A 23,843-nucleotide genomic window follows, 5' to 3' on the forward strand; every position below is an offset into this window, starting at 1 on the left:
TTGCATCAAGGTATTTTTCTAATTGGAAAAAACAATAATGAGATTTACTATGGGATCTTTTATAAAATATTATATTATTTTATTTTAAAAAGCTATTTGTAAAAAAAAATTATATTATTAGTTATATTAGCACTACTGGCCTTTTATAAACATGCTACGAAATAAGACGAAAATTGCAAAAAAGTTGAATCAGAATAAATATATGTACATTGGTTCGATGATTATTCCACAAAAAAAGATCTCGCGCACGTCACTAAAATCTCATAAAACACAAGATTTATATATTCAGATAAAACCACTAAATTCTCTCACATATATCCGGTTGGTAACCGCTGCTTAAGAGGGATTTGTTTAGATTCAGAAAAGCATAGCTGATGCAAAATATGTTGTTTCATGCTTCCTGATCTAAAATATCATCCTACATTTTCATATATTTTAGAATAGACATTGTTCTTTCGTGTAACTTATATTGTAAAACCTAATTTTTTATGATAAGTATGCAACATATTATTGATTGTGTTATTATTATAATCTTATGACTTAATTTAAGTCATAATTACGAACCTGGCGAACAAGATGCTCGACGGTTAAAAAAAATGTTTCACTATTTTCTATCATTTTATTTGCACTCCCGCTTTCTCGGACAATGGAGAGGTCTATTGTTATTTTATGGAGGCAACTCGACCGCCTATCTCTAGTCATAATTATGTAAAATTTATCTTAAGAGCAAATATAATTAAAAACCTTGAGTGCTGAAGACTTGTCTGAAAATCAGTGACTATCATTTCCTTTTACTAGACATAGAAATAACCTATCAATTTGTTCCTTAAAAAAAAAAAATATATATATATATATATATTCGCAGGAGGACAAATACACTAATTTTGTTTTTCTTTATTGATGTACTTGACATGCTAGTACCTTAGATTTTGTAAGTACTTTTTGTTATGTATATTTACATATATTGTGAATTGTATGTAAAACTTATAATCAAATAATTGGTTGGGTGGAAGAAGCAGTTCAATGGAGATCAAATATACGTAGTTTATCATTATCAAAAAATAAAATTATTAATTATATATTATGTTATAAAAAAGATTGAACCAATCGAAATCCATTTTTGATCATTAGTTAATAAAAATTCATATGTATTCAACAATATTTTGGTTTATTTTCAATTAACAAAAATATCTCTGATTTTTAGTATGTATTTAGAATATTGTTACAAATCATAATATTCTTGTACTTATTCATTCGATACAACTATATAATTGTTGGATATACATATACTAAATAAAATTTTTTAACTTTTACACATTTTAAACATTTATAAAAAGTAAAAAAAAATGTCAACGTCTTCATCTATCCTTGGATTCTAAAGATGTCCATATGAAACCGCCTATTGCTCTAGAAACGCTTTCAGTTTCGACCGGCGGGTATGGCGTATTGTTACACTTGTAATACTCAGATGGAGCGTGCATTATAAATTCCATGCAATTCAACTTCCTCGGAAGGTCTTCTTCGGGACCTGAAATATAAATAAAGGTGTATAATGTCATAAAAAAAAACATAATTGTACATAGTTATTTGAATTCATCCTAATTTGGATTGGTTTGATGCAAAAGCGTTGCATAATTTACCGATGATATATGTAGCAGGATCAAAGCATTTCGCCGGTGGAGGACTGGCTGTAGTTGGCAATAGCCATGTGACGACAGCACTCTTCTCACAGTACTGATCAGTCATGAAACCTCGGATTTGAGCATAATAAGTATCTCCTTCTTCGTCAAGCATCGATACGATATCACCAACTTGCATATAGTTACCCTGAAATAAAAAGGAAGAAATATATGAAAGCAACACAAACACAATAAACAAATAAGTTGAAGTCATCATATAATACATTGTAAAAGACAGAATCTGATGTGACAATTGTGGCGGTGGCTGACGGTGCTTTAAATGGAGTCTTTTTAAAGAAGGCACGTCGACCCCGTCCTCTCATGGTGGCTGCGGTACGCTGGGTGCTAGCCGATCCGGGTGTAGAAGGTGTACCGGCTGCACTGGAACGGGAACGTGTCCATCTGTTGCCGCCTTTTTTGGCTGATTTAGGTGTTGGAGTTGGTGTAGAAGTTGAAGCCGTACTCGTCTCGGCCTCCATGCGAGGTTCGTCCGTTTCAGTATGCTCCGAGTCCAGAGCTACGCTTTGAGTTAGACCATTTTCACTCTCGATTTTATAGCAGTGATTACACAAGTGACCACCACCGCTAACTCGCCACAATAAAGACTCTCCGATATTGCACGTTATACATACTGGTTTAGGCATCTTCTAAATCAACAAAGAATAATATACATATAGCTTTAAATTAATACGGTTATATATGTTGAACTCGTTTTATAACAAACATTAGAACATAATACGTTGTTGTTGTTTAAAAAACATGGGACTATGATGAAAATGAAAATTCAAAAGTTGCAACTTTATATGTATGTTGCATAGTATATATGAATAGTTTTTTGGATATGTTGATAAAACCCAGAAATATTAGTTGGTAAAGTTAATTTGTTACTAGAAACAAGCATTACTAGTTCAATAATAAAATATAAAACATTGAGGTTATATTCATACAGTTCTTTGTCAAATATTAGTTTCATCTCGAGATATATATTACTTTTAAATTATTTTCCAATGCAAACATACAAATTAACAATATAATTTAAACAACATATACCCTCTAAACAATTGAAAAATAAACAACTGAATACCTTTGGAATACAAAGCTGTCAAATAAATGACGTCGTAAAGTTTTGCGAACACACTACGATAATGTTCGCAAGTCCTATATTAGGCGTCTGAAGCCAAGTTAACGTTTATTCATTTGAAATGTTTAACATAATGATGAATAAAATTCGCAATTGAAGACTATTCTATATGAAAATGTATCCCTATTTAAAAATATTTCATATGCGTCTTTAATTTTTGTACAGTTAAAATGTTGTGACAATTCTTATCGACAGTATCATTGCACACATCTCCAAGAGAGTGTTCACACATAAGTATTGTTCATCTATCGCTATTTAAATGATAATTTTAAATGAAGACGTTTGATTTATGTTTATAATTGGCCCAAGTTGATTTTTTACAGGTTTTTTATAATTATTGGTTTTTCGCATAAAAATTCGCTATAATTTAAAGATTATAAAAAAAAACTCGGGTTCATTTGGGAGCCAGACATTGGTTATTTAAATTTAATACCTCTTTAAATTCAATTTATTAAACTATAATACACAAGATACAATTCAATAAATTTTCTTTTTTTACTTTCAATAATTTCATTATAAATTTTCATTTTAATTACTATTATACTAACAAATTACAATATTATTTATTTTTAAATACGAAAACTGGCTGGTACCCCTATCTCGTCAGGCCTGCTCTAATACATTATTGAGTTATTAAATCGTTCTTATTATTATTAATAACTGAACTCTTGTCAATATTGTGCATATTTTTTGAGTATTATTACTTACCTATTTATTACTTTTGAAAGATATACGTATGTTTTTTTTATTATTATTTAATGTAATAAAAAATATTTAAGTGGATCATCGATGTAAAATTTCGTTTACAGCACATTTGCTTAAGAGGGCTGTACAATAGTGCCTTGTCCATACAAACGTATTACACTTTTCTCTTCCTCAATAATGGCACTAGAGAAATTATTTTTTAATATCCTATGAATATGCACCATTGGCATGTTTCTGTGGTTTTATTTTCTTGATTAGTTATTTTTATATGAGTTAGGAGCCGCCAAACATCTATAAAATCGCCTCTTTTTTACACCCACGAAAAGAGTCCAACGTGTTTCTTTAACGGTTGATTTTTAAAAAAATACGACCACACAAACATAGAAAATATCTTTCTCATAACGATGATGAAATTTTTTTTTAAATTGGTCCAGTTTCGGAGGAGAAAACTGGAGAATACGAAACCTCGATTTTATCGATTTAAAATAGATATTATCTGGTCGAGGCGCAACTGTCGCATTCACTCAATATATATATATATATATATATATATATATATATATATATATATATATATATATATATATATATATTATATATATTATATATATATATATATATATATATATATATATATATATATATATATATATATATATATATATATATATATATATATATATATATATATATATATTATATGGAGTTCGGTCTTTCGTGTCATGCGGGGAAGACGTGCTTCTGCGTTCTTCCCGCTATTACTCGCTTAAACCCGGCTATTGCACGAAATTTAATCTAAAAATTTAACCATCTAATCACTTATTTTACTAATTGCATCCTAGTATAATTTAAGTGTAAAAATAAACAGACGATCGGCCGTTAACAGCGTTTTTAATATCAGTGATTGCGAAAAATATTGTGTTAATTTTGTGTCAGTTACAAAAGCGTATACGAACGAGATACATCTCCCTACCTGAATACAAAAAAATAAGGGTCCCTGCTCGCCAGTCAAAATTCGGTCCCACAGAAGCAATAAATCTTCCACATAATTGCTTTCAGACAAAAATTTTTAACGAACTTTACTTAATAGAATAATAGCAAACAGAAACGGTGTTTCCCAACTGTCTAATAGTTCTTTTTCATATTTAATTTATATTAAAGTAATTCGTGTAATTTTATATTCTTTACTAAATTTATTATTAAAATATTAAATTGCAAACCGCACTCACATATATAAATCCGTTGTCTCCAAAGAGGCGTCTCACGATAAAGATCTGTAAAAAAGTAGTATAACAATTGCTAATCTATTATTATCATAACTAACTACTTTCACTTACAAAGTAACCCTGTTAAATGGCATGTAATAACTCATAAGTGATCCAAGTGATACCTAGGATGACTATCTGTCAAAGCTGACCACAGAGAAGAGTCTATGGCGGTAAGAACTCACTCCTTGAATGGAAATCTCTCTCAAGTACCGCCTTTTTCTCAACACATCTTGGATAAATGCGAGAAAAATAATATCCAAACCTCCAACAAGGTAAGAGTGACGATGGATGATAGCTTAGCTAATAGAAACCTGTATTTAGCCACGTACAATGTAAGAACGTTATCGAGTGAAGGAAGTGTGCTTGCATTAGAGAATGAATTAGAAAATATCAAATGGGATATAATAGGACTTAGTGAAGTAAGACGAAAACAGCAAAACCAAATAATCCTAAAAAGTGGTAACTGTCTCTACTGGAGAGGGCTACCAAATGGTAGAATAGGAGGAGTAGGGTTTCTTATCAATAAGAGAATAGAAAGAAATATTATAGAAATAAGCGACATATCGGAACGTATATGCTATATAGTATTAAGAATCTCGAGCAGGTACACTTGTCAAATCTTCCAAGTGTACGCCCCCACATCTAGCCACCCAGACGAGGAAATAGAAGACTTCTACGAAAAAATACAGGACGCATACGATAATAGCCGTCACCACTTTAAAATAATCATGGGCGACTTTAACGCAAAAATAGGACAAAAGGCAAATACTGAAAGAGCAGTAGGCAATTTTGGTACCGGCCAAAGAAACGACAGAGGCGATCGCCTCATAGAATTCGCAGAACACAACAGGCTCTTTATCACTAATTCATTTTTCAGGAAAAACACCAACAATAAGTGGACTTGGGAGAGTCCTAAAGGAGACAGAAACGAGATCGATTTCATCCTAACAAATGCCCTGCACTCCGTTAAAGACGTTAGTGTTTTAAGTAAAGTAGATATAGGTAGCGATCACAGATTAGTCCGTGCCAAGATGGCCATTAATATAAATTGCGAACGTAGGAAATTAATAAAAGGATGCAGTAACTCTCCAGATTTCGCTCAACTAAGGTCTAGGAAAAAGGAATTCGAACTCGAACTTGGAAATCGATACGGGAAATTAAACCCAGAAGCAGACATCGAGGAATTGAACACTGTAATTAGTTCGGTTCTAACCTCAACAGGTAAGAAATTAGGTGGATTCAGGAAACAGATTAAATTAAGCAAAATTTCAGCGGAAACAAAAAACCTAATTAAGCATAAAAGGAATTTAGATAGGGATAATAATAAGCAAGAATACAATCTAGTAAATAAGGAAATTAAAAAGAGAATAGTCAGGGATGTCAGGGATTTTAACAGCAAGCTAATAGAAAATACCATTAAGAATAACCGTAGCCTGAAAAAGTGCAAACAGGATCTTTTCTTAGGCAAAAACCAAATGATCGCAATCAGATCAGAGAGCGGAGTAATAATTAGGAATAGAGAAGAAATCATAGACAGAGTTTACACGTTCTATGCAAAACTATACGAGAACGACAACGGCCAATTCCCCGCTCTGGAATCGACACACGGCCAAAGGGTTCCTGCAGTATTGCCTAGCGAAGTAGAGGCCGCGCTAAAAACTGCAAAGAACGGTAAATCCCCAGGGGAAGATAATATTCCCATTGACTTACTAAAATGTGGCGGCCCCCCCCTAATTAATATCTTTGCTAGGCTTTTCAGCAAATGCATCCAGAACCAAGCTATACCAGAAGGATGGAATAACGCAACTATCATTTTAATACACAAAAAAGGCGACAAAAGCGATATCAAGAACTACCGACCCATTAGTCTACTTTCAGCGGTCTACAAGCTCTTCACGAAGGTTATTACAGAAAGGCTGAAGAATATCCTCGACGAGAACCAACCTATAGAGCAGGCAGGGTTTAGGGCAAATTTCAGCACAATGGACCACCTCCAAGTAGTTGGCGAACTAATCGAGCGCGCCAACGAATATCAACGGCCATTGTGCCTAGGTTTCGTCGATTATGAGAAAGCCTTCGATACAGTTAGTCATAATGCAGTACTTAACGCTCTAAAAACACAGGGAGTGCCGGAACCCTATGTGGGACTGTTAGCTGCAATATATAAGAATGCCACAGCTTCGGTTAAAATTTTTTCAGGTACAGATAGATTTAGCATAGGAAAAGGAGTAAGACAAGGAGATACAATCTCGCCCAAGTTATTCAATGCGGTGCTTGAGGGAGTTTTCAGGAAATTGGATTGGGATACAGCCGGAGTAAGCATCAATGGTCGCTTTTTGAGTCACCTTCGGTTCGCAGACGATATAGTTTTAGTAGCTCGTGATTCAGCTGACCTACTTATCAGACTAACACAGCTGGACAGGGAAAGTAGAAAAGTAGGATTAAAAATTAACGTAGATAAGACTAAACTAATGTTCAATAGTTATTGCATGCCTGATAGCATCCCCTTAGATGATAAACCAGTAGAAGTAGTAAATAATTATTTATATTTAGGTCAAATAATTGACATGTCTGGTAGTAAAAATGAAGAGATAAAGAGACGTATGAAATTAGGGTGGAGTGCATTTGGACGGATGAATGCTGTTTTTAAATCAAAAATGCCACTCTGCCTGAAGAAAAGGATCTTTGATCAATGCGTTTTGCCAGTGATGACGTATGGATGTGAAACTTGGACACTGAACGCCAAGATGCAAAATAAAATCCAATGCACTCAAAGAAGTATGGAACGCTGTATGCTTGGCATAACGAGGAAAGACAGGAAGCGGAACACGTGGGTGAGAAATATGACAAGGGTAGTGGACATAGTGGATAGAGTGAAGAGATTGAAATGGCAATGGGCGGGTCACGTAGCTAGGAGGATGGACGAAAGGTGGACAAAAGAAGTGCTTGAATGGTACCCGAGAGAAGGCAAAAGAGTAAAAGGAAGACCGCAAGGAAGATGGGTGAACGAAATTAGGAAAATGTGCGGAATGAGATGGATGAGTGTTGCGCAAAACAGAGACGAGTGGAAGCGTGTTGGAGAGGCCTTCATCCAGCAGTGGATGGCGAATGGCTGTAAATGATGATGATGATGATATATTATATATATAATATATATATATATATATATATATATATATATATATATATATATATATATATATATATATATATATATACATATATATATATATATATATATATATATATATATATATATATATATATATATATATATATATATATATATATATATATATATATATATATATATATATATATATATATATATATATATATATATATTGATATATACAGTCGCATTCACTCAATATATACATATGTTATATCGAGTGGAAGCGTGTTGGAGAGGCCTTCATCCAGCAGTGGATGGCGAATGGCTGTAAATGATGATGATGATGATATCGAAGAAAGGAACGGCAACAAAATTAACGTTTCGGGTATTCAGCCCTCTTAAGAATGCTTCAAAATTCGATTTAATTTTTTACCGCTTGCGCCTGTTGCTTCGTAATTATGTTTAAGGGCGAAAACACACAGAGTGGTATGGAACGTCATGTGTCCTTGGCTTTCCGCCTTGGACGTGCATAATGAATATGTTTGAGAGGTCGTACACGTTTGCATATCCAAATGCAACCGATAAGTTTCTCCTACATTTCTTCAAATATGAGATTCACCGTTATCGATCACTGTCAAGCAAGGATAAATACAAGGATAAAATATCACCGAAAACACTCCAGGGGGCGATTTTTGGGACTGTATACCATGTATTTGGGCTAGGGCTGCTACGTTCTTTTCACATGTTTAAAAGTATCTAAAAAAAAAAAACACGTTCCACGTCCCACTCTGTGTGTTTTCGCCCTAAATTATGTATAATATTTTAACTTAGGCACTTTATTGGTTTGTAATATGTATATGAAAAATAAAATACATTTATTAGTGCAATTAGAAAAGTGTTAAAAATAAAAAAAAAAAATGAAAAATTTCAAAATATAATATATTTACATACATACATACATATGAATATTTACGAACAAAAATATTATACATATATGAGTCAATTCAGACTGTACAATTGCGATCGAGTGATTAGTGAACAAATTAAATACTCGATGAGAATATGCATATTTGTCGACTTGCAAATTGGAAGTCGCACATTGAAGATCGCCGGCTTAAGCCTACTTCTTAAGTTACTTCACAATTACTACAGATTGTGGAGACCTGGCGGAATCCTCAGACCGTGGAGAGCACCACAGAATTTTATTGAATTTCAGTGGGATGTTTGCCGACCCACCACCTCCACCATCACCACCACCACACCACCTCCACCATCACGACTCATCACCGACCACCACCACCATCAACCACCAGTCATGTTTGTAACTAACTTTAATGAAAACCCAACTCGATTCTTTCTATCGCCTCTTTGAATTCGCAAATATATTACTTCGCCGCAATTCATTATTATTATTTGAATGATATTGGAAATTGAATTCTAGGGAAATTCTCAGGTAATAGCTTATAAATTTAAAAAGGACTTTTAAGATTAACTGATACTTACAAATGAAAAAAAATCGTCGAAGATTAATTGAATATTAATTATTCAGAAAAAAATCGGCTACCTAGTTTTATCTACATACATACATACGTAGCTTAAAGTTTAATATATACCAATTTAGAGAATATATAAGTATTAAAAGTATAATTTGTTTTATAAAAACGCTATGAGAATATATAGTTTATATACATATGTAATTGGAAACATTTAGAAATTTAATTTAAATTTAATATGTCGCTATAAGAAATGTATATCTATTATTATACTGTATATATAAATATGAATATTTGTGTGTTTGCTTATCCGACATATTTACAAATCTATAGTTTTCAAATTAGAATTACCAAATATAATACATAGCACTATTTCATAGTAATCTAGCCTAGACCGTATACTAAAAAAGCTTCTGAAATAGTTCAAATTTTTTTCTCAACTTTCAACCACCTGAGCAATGCCGGTCAATTCAGGTATAATGATAATATACTTTAAGTTACGTAAGAAGAGTACATATACATAATGGGCAGGTCTCATACGTAGCTAGAAGAATGGACGAAGGGTGGACAAATGAAGTGCTGGAATGGTACCCGAGAGAATTTAAAAGGGTGAAAAGAAGGCCGCAAGGAAGATGGGTGGACGAAATTAGAAAAATGTGTGGGGTGAGATGGATGAGAGTTGCGAATAACATCATCTGGCAGTGGATGGTGAATGGCTGTAAATGATGATGACATAGAAAGGATAATTTCATAATGCGAAAAAAAAGTAAAACGATTTTACCGATTGATATTTGCGATAAGTTAAAAGGATGTCAAATTTTGGTACGGCCAATATGGATTGTCAAAATCTAATGTTTATAGTATGTAATGATATCTTCAAGCTAAGTTATAATCAGAGATCGGCTTTGGGCGGATGTTTTTAAAATAACAATAGACCGCTCCATTAGTGTTCAAAGCAAGACAGCAAAAAAACATGTTTTTTCTTAGAAATTGACAATATTGAACTATTTTTTGTGCGAAAAGCATGCATCCAACGGCGATCTCTAGTTATAGTTCATTTATAACTCACCGAGCCAGTAGTATGGCTCGGTGGTTGCGTTTATGTTTAGCACCGAGAGATTACTGGGTTCGATCCCGTGATAATCTTTAATACTGCTGGTTAGACTTGGATATTTGTGACTCCAAGTCGATCGATTCTTACCGGAGTTTGCCAATTTATCTGATTTTCATTGTTGAAACTGTTCCTCAAATTGGAAAAAATCATCCTACTCGCTGTTACAAATATCTGAATTTGATTTATGTACAATTTGTAAAAAATTATTTACAAGTCTAAATCCATAGATGTCTTAATGTATTAATTAAATAATTAATTAATTGTTAATTTCGTGTTATCCAGCCTTTCGAAATACAGTGATTTGTGTACATTTTTGCAATATTTGTAATTAATTGTCATATTTCCAATATTTGTAAAAAATGCTGCAATATTTGTAATTAATTGTCTAGGAAGGCGCATTGGGGTCTACCTGTCAGGCTTCCTGGTATATCATCATCATCATCATCTACAGCCGTTCACCATCCACTGCTGGATGAAGGCCTCTCCAACATGCTTCCACTCATCTCTGTTTTGCGCCACACTCATCCATCTCACCCTACACATTTTCCTAATTTCGTCTACCTATCTTCTCTGTTGTCTTCCTTTTACCCTTTTGCATTCTCTCGGCTACCATTCAAGCACTTCTTTTGTCCACCTTTCGGTTATTCTTCTAGCCACGTGGCCGGCCCATTGCCATTTAAATCTCTTTACTCTATCTACATACTATGTCCACTACCCTTCTCATACTTAAATGGCGGACCGGAAGCGTGCTTTTTCCAGGAATAAGGGCGCTTTGGGTCTATTTACAAAGCTAGAGTGGAAAAAAAAGGTTCTTCATAAAATTGAACAAAGCACAGCGAACAATTAACAATGAACGGCAAGCTTCCGGTCCAACCTCTAGTCATACTTCCGCCACGTGTTCCGCTTCCTGTCTTTCCTCGTTATGCCGAGCATACAGCGTTCCATGCTTCTTTGAGTGCATTGAACTTTGTGTAGCATCTTGGCGTTCAGTGTTTCAGTTCAGTTTCGCATCCCTTCGTCATCACTGGCAAAACGCATTGATCGAAGATCTTTTTCTTCAGACAGATGGGCATTTTTGATTTAATAAAAACCACATTCATTCGTCCAGTATGTATCTATGTAAAAGGAATTAATAAAAAAATTAGATTGCGACGTCGTCTCAGTTTACACGGCAGCCGACTTTTGAGTGGATTCATCCCGTACATAAAACAAACTAAAAAGTTGCAGTAATTTGCCGAGAGCTCTAATAACTACGACTGTGTTTATTTCAATATACACATGAACGAATAAATATAATATGATGATACAATATTCTATTGCGTCGTAATAAAGCGTGTGTGTAAATTATGTTGTGTTTGGGGATTTAGCAGAGGGAAAGAAAAAAGTGACGATATCCCAACGCCTGTAGCGGGTGGTTTGTCCAGGCTGGGTGGGTTCCCATTTCCCAACCCCCACATACCGGTGGTTCCCCATCCTCGTCGCCAGCTACAGTATTCCGAGCGCATCAGCCGTGTGTAAGTAGTCGGGCCGGCATTTGCTCCACTCGTGTATTTTTCATCTGCCATTATTAACTTCTTCATCTTTTATTCGACGCTGGAAAATTGCAGAGTCGAGGACTCTATCCCTGTTATCCCGTTCGTTACGCCACTTTTCCTCAATTCAAATACACGTATATCCCAATAAATTGTAAGTCTACAATGCATTATTTAAATTCATACATATAACGCCGAATATTTATAAAGCTACATGTAGATTGGTTTGATTTGGAATGTGACAGTATTTTTGGTTATATAAGAGTCATTTCAATTATGAAGGCCCACCCCCACTCTACGGAAAACTTGCGCACGCTGGTATTGTGTATTAACATTTGCCTTTGCGCATCTTTTTCGAGTAATAGGATTGGACTTTGTAAATGGAATGAACTTCACTCATAAGAAACCTTTTGTTTTGAGATTTTATTTTATTTTTGTTCATCATCATCCACAGAGACATCTATGGAGAAAATGTTTGCAGCATTTTTATTCAAACTCGAGATTTGCGAGAGAGATAGGGGAGGGAATGCCAATTTTTGCAGGAACCGTTTCAATGAAAATCAGATATTGGCAAAAATCTAGAAAATTGGCAAACTCTGATAAGAAACGATCGATCTGGAGTCACAAACCAAGGTCTGGCCAGCAACAACCAGTGGAACTCGAACCCGTGACCACTCTGTTCGTCCAGAAAAACTCGAAAACCATTAGTCCATGCCGCTGGTTAATATGATATATTCAAGCAATGGCTCTTCTACCTTTTTGAAGAGTTATAAGAAACCATTCTTATAGAAAATACGCTTATGAAAATATAATTATAATTACATTAAATTAATACAGTATATGTACTTATATATATGTATGTAAATATAATTATTTATGTATACGAATACTTAAATATACAAATTTATGTAAGTATGAATGTGTTTATTTATTTATATTTTCGAATTTAATATGAAAAGGTAACAAATGGTATAAAATCTACATACATATGTACATACATATGGGGGACAGAATTTAAATTGGTTATACATACATATACATATATTTATGTATTGCAAACTTAATAATGGTATATAGAATTCAAATGCTTGCGTAATGACAAAATTGAACTACTGTATATGTAGGTACATATATATTATTAAAAAAAATGTAGAATGTATTCTAAAAAAAAGTTTTTCTTAGATTTTTGTATGTGATGGTATACTTTTCATCTATTTCGTTTTGATATTGTTTTTTCGTAGTATTATAAAATTAGTGTTGAATAAAAAATCAATACCAATGTATGTATGTATGTATATACATATATGAATGCACTCTCAAATTTTAATCCCCAACTAGCGTCGATGAAGTTTCTAGTACATATTTCATTTATAAGTCGGGTGCTCGAACGTTTGGTCCACGCGGTAAATGCGAGGGGTACATTTGTATTCCAATAGTGGGTTGGTGCTCTTTTGGGTTTTTTTAGCCCCATGTAAAGTTGGGGTATTCAGTTAAAGCGTTATTGGCATTAGCGCGAGCAGGACGGAGCGGTCCAGGGTGGGCGGGAGGAGGCGGAAGTCGCCTACTCTGTGAGCGAGGGTGGGCGGTTGGGGCATCGAAAGGCGACGGCGGGGAGGATGGGGGACGGGAGAGGGAAAGGGGGGGACAAATAAAGCGCAGAATAAGTTGGTATCACTGCTGAATTTATTGGGGGGCGGGATGTAAGGGTACAATTTTGACAAAGTGTGAGAATTAACGTGCAAAGACCTTCGCAAACACTGGCGAGGCTTTCAGAATTTTGATGGCAGGAAAACTTGATAAGCTTTTGATGGTTTTTTTCCCCCCGAAACGATGTTTGAGAAGGCGCGATATTCGTTTTTAATTTGATATGTATAAAATATATTTAAAAAATGTGATTTTTTTTTAATTTTGTGAGCAAATGATTGTAGCAAAATAAGCAAAGTAAATTATCCAGTTAATAATTGAATGCGTCTTAAATAGAGTTTTTATTATGAGAATAATTCCAAGGTAAAAATTAATTTCGTTTAAATTGTAATTTTTATTTAAACTATTTATAATACATATGAATTGTAAATGTGTGTCTTTTTTTTTCTTTTTTATGTATGTTAATAGTTTTCGCGGGGCGTCCCTGGAAAATTCCGCCCACACCACTCCAGGGTTGCCTAGGGCGGATCGCGGCCCACTTTATTGAGGACATTTCCACAAATCCGGCCCAATACTCTATTCAATTTCATCTAATCTTCTACACCAGGGGTGTATTTTACTATTTTTCATATATTTAATTATTTACCTTATGATTCAAACACAAACAAATTATTTGTAAATTAATTCTCTGAAGACACGTACTCGCTTATTTATTATTATATTTAAAGAAGTTATTAAAATTTTTGTTTTATCGAAAAATAAAAATTATAATTGTTTACATACAATTATAAAAATAAAATAAAATAGGCGAAATTTAATAACTAATAATATAAAAATAATATCTTCACATACATATGTATGTATGTACATACATGCATGAATTATACTTTTAGTGAAAGTTTTTGATATACGTATGTACATACATACATAATATTAGGGAGATGATTTTGAGGGTGGTAAAATGTGAATCGGCATGGAATCCGTCCGCTGAGACATGATCTTAAGATAGCACTGTGTGCTTATATTCTTTATTGATTTCATTGATATGAATTTAATAAAGGCCGCCTTAGGGGCGGGCCGGTGAGCTAGGCCCGATGTGGAGGGGAGGTTCAAGGGTGTGAGAAGGGGTGTGTGTATAATATATACTGCACGGCTCACAGAAATAAAGTCGCCTCGTGGTTTCACCAAAAAATAAATAATTATGTTTTTTTTTTTTTTATACATACTGTTTGCAATTCTCGAAAATATTTTATATATACATACATACATTTTATATTTTTATTATATATATATATATATATATTTTTTTTTTTTTTTTTTATTATTATTTTTTTTTTATTTTTTTTTTTATTTTTTTTATTTACGTATTATGCAATGTTCGAATCAAGAAAAATAATTTGATTCGAAGTATAAACAATGTATTTATATATTCCGTGTGTATATTACATATGTATATAAAAGTTCTTTGTTCGAAATATGGCAAAATAACCAAAATTTCTTCGCAAAAAAGTTAAGATGTAAGGTATTTTAATAAAACATTAAGTATATAATATACATATGATCGTTTTCACTATATTTTCCTTATTAATAGTATTTATCACATCCTCAAACCATAACAGTGATCTCCAATAAATCAAATTAATCAGAGCACCGTTTTCGACATTTAGAGTTCCTTCGACTTTAACTTTCTATTAGATTTTTCCGTAGTCATTTCAATGGGTGGTTTTGGAAATACATTGATAATTGATATTCAATCAATCATGCACACTCGTCTTAACATAATATGTGTTACAATAATAATTACGAATTCTATATACGGTACAAACTTATTAATTATATATTAACATTAAAAACGACATATATGATCAAACATTGTGCAGAAGTATCTTAGAAGAAAATAACAACGGTTAACATTCACAGAGACATCTATGGACAAATTTGTGGCATTTATACAAATCAGCAAAAATCGAAATGCTGAATAGCTAGAATTTTTGCGCGAGAGATAGGACAGGGATGCCAATTTGCTAAAACCATTTCAATGAAATCAGATAAATGGGAAAACTCGGATAGGAAACGATCGACCACATATATAAGGTCTGGCCAGCAGCACACACCAGGGATAAAACCCGTGATCACACAATTGAAAACATTGATCCATACTGTTGGTTAATATGAAATTATAGTAAAACTAGTGGCCTGTGTGCACATAGTTGTGGACTCGGTAAAATATCGCAATTAGGATCAACGGAATCAATAATTTAAAATTTAATTAATTTTTTTGAAAAAATATTCTTTTGTTTTTGTCGGCCACTCATGTGAACGCCGCGAGATATGCCACGTCTCTTTCCACGATATAAGATTTCAAGGGGAGAAAAAGAGACGGAGCATGCTTAATGAGTGCTTGGTAAACACTCACAAAGCTACGTCGCTTTCCACGATATACGATTCTAAGGGGAGAAAGAGAGACGGAGCATGGTGCTAACAGCGAGTACTTCGTACGCACGCACGCACGCACGCACGCACGCACGCACGCACACACGCACGCACGCACGCATGCATTGGACAATTATTATATAAAAAATAATTATTTACTGAACAAAAATGAATAATTTACTGATCGTTTATTATATTCTACTCATCATTTAAACTAAGTTACTGATCAAGTTTATAATTAATTATTGATAAATTTTTCATTTTTTTACTGACCACTTTTGGAATTATAAACTAACCAAATAATCTGTTGGCATTATTATATAATATACTTACGTTATATGTACGTCATTGTCAATATATCGCTAAAAATTATGAAATAATTTTGAATAGTTGCGAGTATGCTCTGACAGAATATAAATATATCATAATAACAAAACGACATCAAATTTCAATTTACTCAAATTGTAGTCTCATCAGTTATTACTATTGTATAATAAGAACGTAATGTTATATACATACATACATACATGTGTACATATGTACATACATACATACATATATAAGTTTGGTGCAAAGTTAGATCAATATGAAGTTATATTGAGTGTATGTATGTATGATATAATATGAAATAATTTTTTATAAAAGTCGAGTCAGCTCGTTGCGATGCAGTGACGACTGGGTGGGTGGTTGGGCGGGGTTGAGGTAGGTACATAGAATGTTCGAGTCGGCGATATAAAATGGTTTGGTGAATAGAATCTGATATGTCAATAAGTTGACACGACGGGGCAATAAAGGCAGATGGGTGGGGATTGTGGGGGTGGGTTGGGTGATAAGGGTGGGAACGGGTGAGGGGGTGCGTCGCGACAAAATCAAAAGCGGAAACAGCAATAAATGCGGACGTTTGACGCAGCTCCCCATCCGGGAGGCTCATATCCTTTGGGATTACACGCGACACTGTACCCGATACGATTCGTATTTACTATTTTTCATTACCCGAACCGGAAGAAGTTTCCGCGCATCGACACCAAGGTTCCGGGAAAGCGTAGAGAAGAATGTCGTGTGATATGCAAAAGCACCTTTAAAGCATACCTGTGTATAGTCAACATACCGTGCATAATATGTACAAACACAGTCAAATAAGAAAGATCGAATTGTAAATAGGTTTTCAGGCTTTTTTCCTACTATGCATTAAGTTGGCGAATGTTTTCATATTTTCTATATCGACAATGATATATGGACCGTTATAATTGAAAGTGGCATACGTCTACTATTCTTCATTTAGAGAAAAGCCTCGTAAAACATTAAATATAATGTTTTGCGTTTATCAATATTTAGAAATACTGGTGGCCTGTACATAGGTGAATTAAGTCATACAGAACTAGTATTTTTGGAACTGAAAATTTGACTTCCGCCACTTTAAAATATAATGGCGTATATATGTATTTATGTTCAGTGCAAAATAGCATTAAAGCATTATAGAATTTTCTTTTAGGAGAAGTCACTTTCAAATATAACGCCTCATATGATCATATTTAAAGAAATATTTCAAACATTCTTCAAAATATGTATATATTTTTGAAAGAAATTTAAACATTTCAGTAATTTATGTAAATATTATATACATACATATGTTACAGTCTAAGTGTACATTTTGTTCGTCGATGAATAGATATATTAGTTTTTTCCCATATAAACCAATTTGAGCAGTTATAATGTAGGTACATAAAAGAAAAAATCGTCAAAGGAACTAGCTTAAGTATTCTCAATCATGTGTCCCATCCTCTTACCTTGGGTGCAATATTTTAATAAATTAGCAATTAATTAATAAATTAGAAAAAACGGGAATTATAGCAACTTTTTAATGCGGTTTCCATTATAAAACCCTTTTGACTACTTGGCGTTTTGATACCTCAAAGGCTTTGACAGTTCAAAAGTCTTGACAGCTTAAAAGTATTGAAATCTCAAAGGTTTCAAAAGTTTCGACAGCTAAAAGTCTCATGCAACACCTGTTGAGTCTATTTGAAGATAGCTTTTGAATGTTAGCACTTAAACTAAAACCAATAGTTTGTGCATGAACCAACTAGCATGTTCGTGAACGAACCAGAGTGAACACTTGGACTGTAACATATACACATTTTGGTGCAGTTGAGTAATTTCATTACTAGTGTATTATTATGTACAACATTTTGAGACAGTGCATTATATGCATATTTAGTAACATACATATGTATATACATATGTATGTAGGTATATATGTACATACATATGAAATTATGAACGTTTAAAACAATTACAACTATATATATACAGGTACATAGCATATTTCGAAATTTCCATTTGTAATTTGAATGGAAGTATTACAGTCAAATGCCGCTATAAGAAATCGTTTTCGCGCTCCCAATAAAATATCACCCTTTTATCAGTTTATTTATAATGAATATTAAGTAATACGAAATCCTATAAATATTAGGTTGTCTAATGAGATTTAACTGTATGTATGAATGTAGGCATAAATGGAGAAACTGTAATAACAATGGCTTAGGAAAATTTTAAAGTAATTCACTTTTATTACTGAAAATTTAAACGACTATTTGAAAGAATTTAAATAGAAACATTTAAAGTGTGTATGTTAAGATTTCATTGTGCATGAAAGGTATGTATTGTGTTCTGTAGAAAGCACATACAGTGCGTGTGCACCATAACGTGGGGGTGGTCGGAGGGGGTTAAGTGGAGCGATTACGACCCGATCCGGCGATCACCATAGGAAGCTGGAGACATTGCGGCCTTTAAATACATAATCATTTCCATACACTTAGCAGCCTCTTTTTAACCTACACTTGATACCAGAGATTAATTTTCCCTTTGTGCGTACACTCCATCAAACAGAATGCTCAATAACTCAATGCTAACACAATGTACATTGTTTCCTCTAATGAAGATATTCCATATCGATTCCTGTAGCTAAATTAATTATTAAATATTCACAATTGGCAATTCATACCAATGTGTGTATACATGTATGTATTGATCTATCTATCTAATATAATACATAGATTAAAAGTATTTATAGACTTAAATATCATTCAAATATGTATGTAGTATACATAATCTTTTATTTATAAGTATTGACCTGGTGACACGTTTATACCCTTGATAAAAGGTGAATTTTTGAAATCCACGAAATGAAAATATCATCTTACTTAAATTTTGTCTCTGCCTCTTCTCATTTTATATCTGAAGAAAGATCATAAAACTACAACAACGAACTGCCCAATATGGTGGCGTTGAATAGAATTACAAAAACGTAAGAACAAATAGAATATGTTAATATGTCAGAGCATGTGCATTGGCTCTTAGTGTGCGTGACAACAACCGTCGAACAGTGTGTGTGACGAAATAAGTATTTTATTTATTTATATATTTTTATTCGATCAATCATGCACACTCCTTAAACAGATTGCTCCAACGACACGAGTGTGCTATGCAGATTAAGAATTATTAATTTTTTATACAGGTATACACGACATATATGGTCAAACATTGTACAGAAGTATTGTAAGTATTATATAAGGCTATGGACAAATTTGGAAATATAATACACAGTGCCTGAAGATATGATAAATAAGTGTCTGCCAGAAGAAAAAGTTCTTCGATCAATGAATGTGAAACTGAGACATCGAACGTCAAAGAATTCAATGCATTCAAATAAGTATGGAACGATGTATGCGATACATAACAGGGAGTGTAATAACAAGGAAAATATGTAAACATACATAAGTTTGTTTTTAATATGGTTCAAATGGGATGAGAAGAAATAAAAAGACGTATATAACTAGGATGGAGTGCATTTGGACGAATGAATGCTGTTTTTAAATCGAAAATGCCACTCTGCCTGAAGAAAAAGATTTTCGTTAAATGCGTTTTGCCAGTGACTACGTATGGATGCGAAACTTGGATATTGAACGCCAATATGCTACATAAAGTCCAATGCACTCAGATAAGTAAGGAACGATGTATGCTTGGCATAACGAGGAAAGATTGGAAACAGAATACATGGGAGAGAATACAAGAGTAGTGGATATACTGGATAGGGTGAAGAGATTGAAATGGCAATGCGTGGGTCACGCCGCCAGAGGAATGAACGAAAGGTGGATAAAAGAAGTTTTAAAATGGTACCCGAGTGAAAGTAAAAGGGCGAAAGAAAGGCCACAAGGAATATCGGTGGACAAAATTAGATGATACATGATAGTTGTGCAAAACAGAGAATGGAAGCGTGTTGGAGATGCCTTCATCCAGCAGTGAATGGCTCTAAATGCCAATGATGAATTGTTTGAAACTACTATTTTCAAGTCTTGTAAATGATATTGTGATATTATTATTATAGACAGGATAATGTATGTATTAATGATAAGGTTGGCATGTAAGAGTTGAAGAATGGTTGAGTTGATCATCCTGTCAGGTGACGCTTAACGAGCGAGCAGTTTGCTGCGGCCTCATTTCAGCGAGTCTCATTTCACACCATCATTCATGTCTTCTACCAAAAAGATCCTACACTATTTTACTTTCTAAAACCATTAAATTTTATAAACTAATGCAATCAAATGGAATACGTAGAATATATAGCATGATTTCTTACAAATATACAAAATGTAATTACCGCCTTTTGGTATAAGGAGTTTAGTTTGATTTTGGAATGCAATGCGAAAAGCATTCTTCAGTTTTATTCTTATTATATTGTGTAAAGGTATATAAAAAATTTTATCTAGTCAGTGAACGTTATAATGTCTGTCGTAATAGTATGTCGAACTTTAAGCTGTTGTATGTTGATTTGCACATAATGAAATATGTGTATGTATGATATAGTATGTACTATATGTACCTTTTGTATGTACATATAAACTATTGATAATCGAATTAAATGTAGATTGTCATAAGTTTCTTATTGATACGTTGTACAGTAGGCCGAATTTATTAAAACGTGCACGCGAGCAAGCAAAATGACGACCAAATAAGAAAAGCCGATAATAGCGACCACGGCCCCGCCATTAAGCCCCCATGCAGAGGAATAGCACGAGGGATTTTCATTTTTTTTATATTTCATTTTATTTTAATATGCGAATGAATACGGTGATAAGCAAATTTTAATCGTAAAATTGCTTTCGCGTTACGTCTATTGACTTCTCAAATTCTGTGGTATTAAATTCTTCAACTTGTTCTGTACATACCTATGTAGCTTCTTCATGTCTTCTGTCTCTTTTGGAGATGTTCACAGAATGGTTGGTTGCTTCTGGTGTGGGTGTTAAGTGCTCAAAAAGCATTAAGCGGTGGTGGCAAGACACTTGTCTGGGATTAATCTTCATCAACAATGGCCGCCGACACACCAGTCTACTTCCACCATCAAGGTGACTGTTGTTAACAAGTCGCGACTTACATTCTTCGCTTTGCGATGTAATCAAGGCTTTTTGTGATTGAGAAACGCCAAACAATGATAAAATTTTAATGCAGACCAGTTTTTCGCGAATAATAGAAGTATTTTAGGCCACGCGTGGTTAATGATGTGAAGCTGGGCGGGGGTATGTATGGATGGGCATCTTTTATCATTTCTGTCGTAATTTGCTGGGAGAGGAAACTGTAGTTGAGGACCAGAGAGAGGGTGGAAGCTGGATGGGGATGGGATGGAGAATCGGATGAGTGGGGAGAGGTCCAAATTGCACCGATTGACGAATAATTGTAAATAATAAAGAGCAAGAAGAAAGAAAGACATTTTAAATTTTCCAGCGAGCGGACACAAAGGGAGAGGCGGCCGATTGTCTATGGCGGACCGGTGGTAACGAGTGTTCCAAAACTTCACTAAAATATATAAAAATTTCATTAAAAATATTTTTAAATTATAATTATCATTACCAGTCTTAAATAAGCGGCCAGGATGCTTTAATTGACAAAAAATGTTTCACTCTTGCCAATTACTATTGTCCCACAAAGCAAGAGATAAAAAAAAGAGTGGCAATAGTAATTGACAATAGTGAACTATTTTTTGTGGCCGTCTAAGTCTGATCATCACATAGCACTTAATGTCGCATTTCACAAATATCTAAAAATATTTGAGAAATGCTTCTCCTATACAAATTTTTCAGTTTTGTTTGCTATTTCTACAAAAAATTGGCACTCATTCGTTCATTATTTTTAATTGATCTATGTACGTACATAATAACAATATGTAGATGAAGTTTTGTGATCATGCGAAAATTCGAACTCTAGATTTTGACTGGTCGAACTCAGAATTAATCACAGATCATGTTTTCATGATACGAAATTATGTTCACAATACATCTTATATCTATTTTAATAGCTACTGTTCTACTGATCATTTTCTATTTTACAATTTAATTTAATTTTGGTTAGTAATCATAGTATTATATTATTCTACTGTTAATGTACAGCATAATAGGAAAAAGAGCTGAAAAACCTATTTACAATTCTTATAAATGTTCATAATACATCTAACACATAATATTAATTAAATACTCTCTAAAGTTGATGACCTAAATAATATTGTGTTTAGGTAATCTGTGTTTATACCTGAAGGGTATAGACATTTTGCTGTAATCACCGAGACTCTTCACAAGTGTGTTAGTATGGTTATTAGTGATTCTGTCATAGAATCTACTGGTTAGTTTGTTAGTAATATCTGTAACAAACGGAATATTATATATGACATGCAGTTTTTTCAAGTTAGTATATATGGGTGTATTATAAATTATTTTTAGGGATTTATTTTGTATTACTTGGAGCTTGGAAAGGTTAGTATTCGAGGCGTTATTCCATACAGGTGAAGCATAGGTTAATAATGGTAATATTAGCGCGCGATATAATTTTATTTTATTTTGATTTGATAAATAACTCTCTCTCGCTTAATAACCTGAATCTTTGCGAGAGAGATAGGAAAAGGATATCAATTTGCAGGAACCGTTTCAATGAAAATCAGATTTGCAAACTCTGGTAGGAATTGATCGACCCCAAGTAGCAACCAGTGGGAATCGAACCCGTGAGAACTTTATTCGAAAGCATTATAAGCTAACCACCAGTCCATGATGCTGGTCATAAGGTTAAAAAGAAAAAAAAGTACAAATGATCGCAAGCAGTTGATGATAATATTGATTTAATTTCAAGACATTGTTGTATTATATTTTGAATGTAATGTTTAATATGAAATTAATTAAAAAAAATAATGAAAGCTCTTTTGGTATCACCCATTGATAAGGGAAGCTAAATTCGCGGCCCCGTTCTTTGGCGAGCACCGACAAATGGTGGGAAGCTGGTTCCAATTGGTCGCGCATCATTTCTGCCACCAACGACACTCTCAATCCAGAGGCGTGTCGTTTCTCATTTAATGTAAAATGTTATATCAATTTTTACCGGGAAATGTGTGCTAAGTATTTGTGTGTTCAGTAGTTTTCATGATTTATTTTGATATTGATTTACAGTGTTAACCAAAAATTGCCACTTATTAAATTATGTATATGTATGTAGGAAATGAAAAATCAATATGTACAAAGGATGTAAAATTGTATGTGGAAATTCTAATGAATAGATGAATTGTCATTGTCTAATGCATTTGGGGACGCCACTGGATGAGAAGATTTTTTTAGAAGTACGTCTGAATTAAGTACGTAAGTGAGTAGTGTGGAGCGAGGAGGGAAGTGGAAGCGATCAGAACTC

General features: G+C 33.6%; 1 protein-coding gene across 4 annotated transcripts in view; it reads right to left on the reverse strand.

Moving 5' to 3' along the window:
* Positions 1 to 899: 899 nt before the first annotated feature.
* LOC143919537 (GATA zinc finger domain-containing protein 1-like) overlaps positions 900 to 23,843 on the reverse strand; it is a 241,054-nt gene continuing 218,110 nt past the window's right edge. Inside the window, exons 1-4 of one of the 4 annotated variants that reach the window (XM_077441894.1) lie at positions 2,764 to 2,844; positions 1,904 to 2,326; positions 1,641 to 1,827; positions 900 to 1,528 (exon numbers count right to left, since the gene is read on the reverse strand). In XM_077441894.1, the coding sequence (XP_077298020.1) occupies positions 1,359 to 1,528; positions 1,641 to 1,827; positions 1,904 to 2,323 (777 nt within the window). In that variant the 5' untranslated portion in view covers positions 2,324 to 2,326; positions 2,764 to 2,844 and the 3' untranslated portion in view covers positions 900 to 1,358. Of the gene's footprint in view, positions 1,529 to 1,640; positions 1,828 to 1,903; positions 2,327 to 2,729; positions 2,845 to 23,843 lie in introns of those variants that run through there. The other 3 variants (XM_077441896.1, XM_077441895.1, XM_077441897.1) reach the window with 3 other exon arrangements.

The sequence above is a fragment of the Arctopsyche grandis genome, chromosome 12 (assembly GCF_051622035.1).
Source record: "Arctopsyche grandis isolate Sample6627 chromosome 12, ASM5162203v2, whole genome shotgun sequence".
Classification (NCBI taxonomy): Eukaryota; Metazoa; Arthropoda; class Insecta; order Trichoptera; family Hydropsychidae; genus Arctopsyche; species Arctopsyche grandis.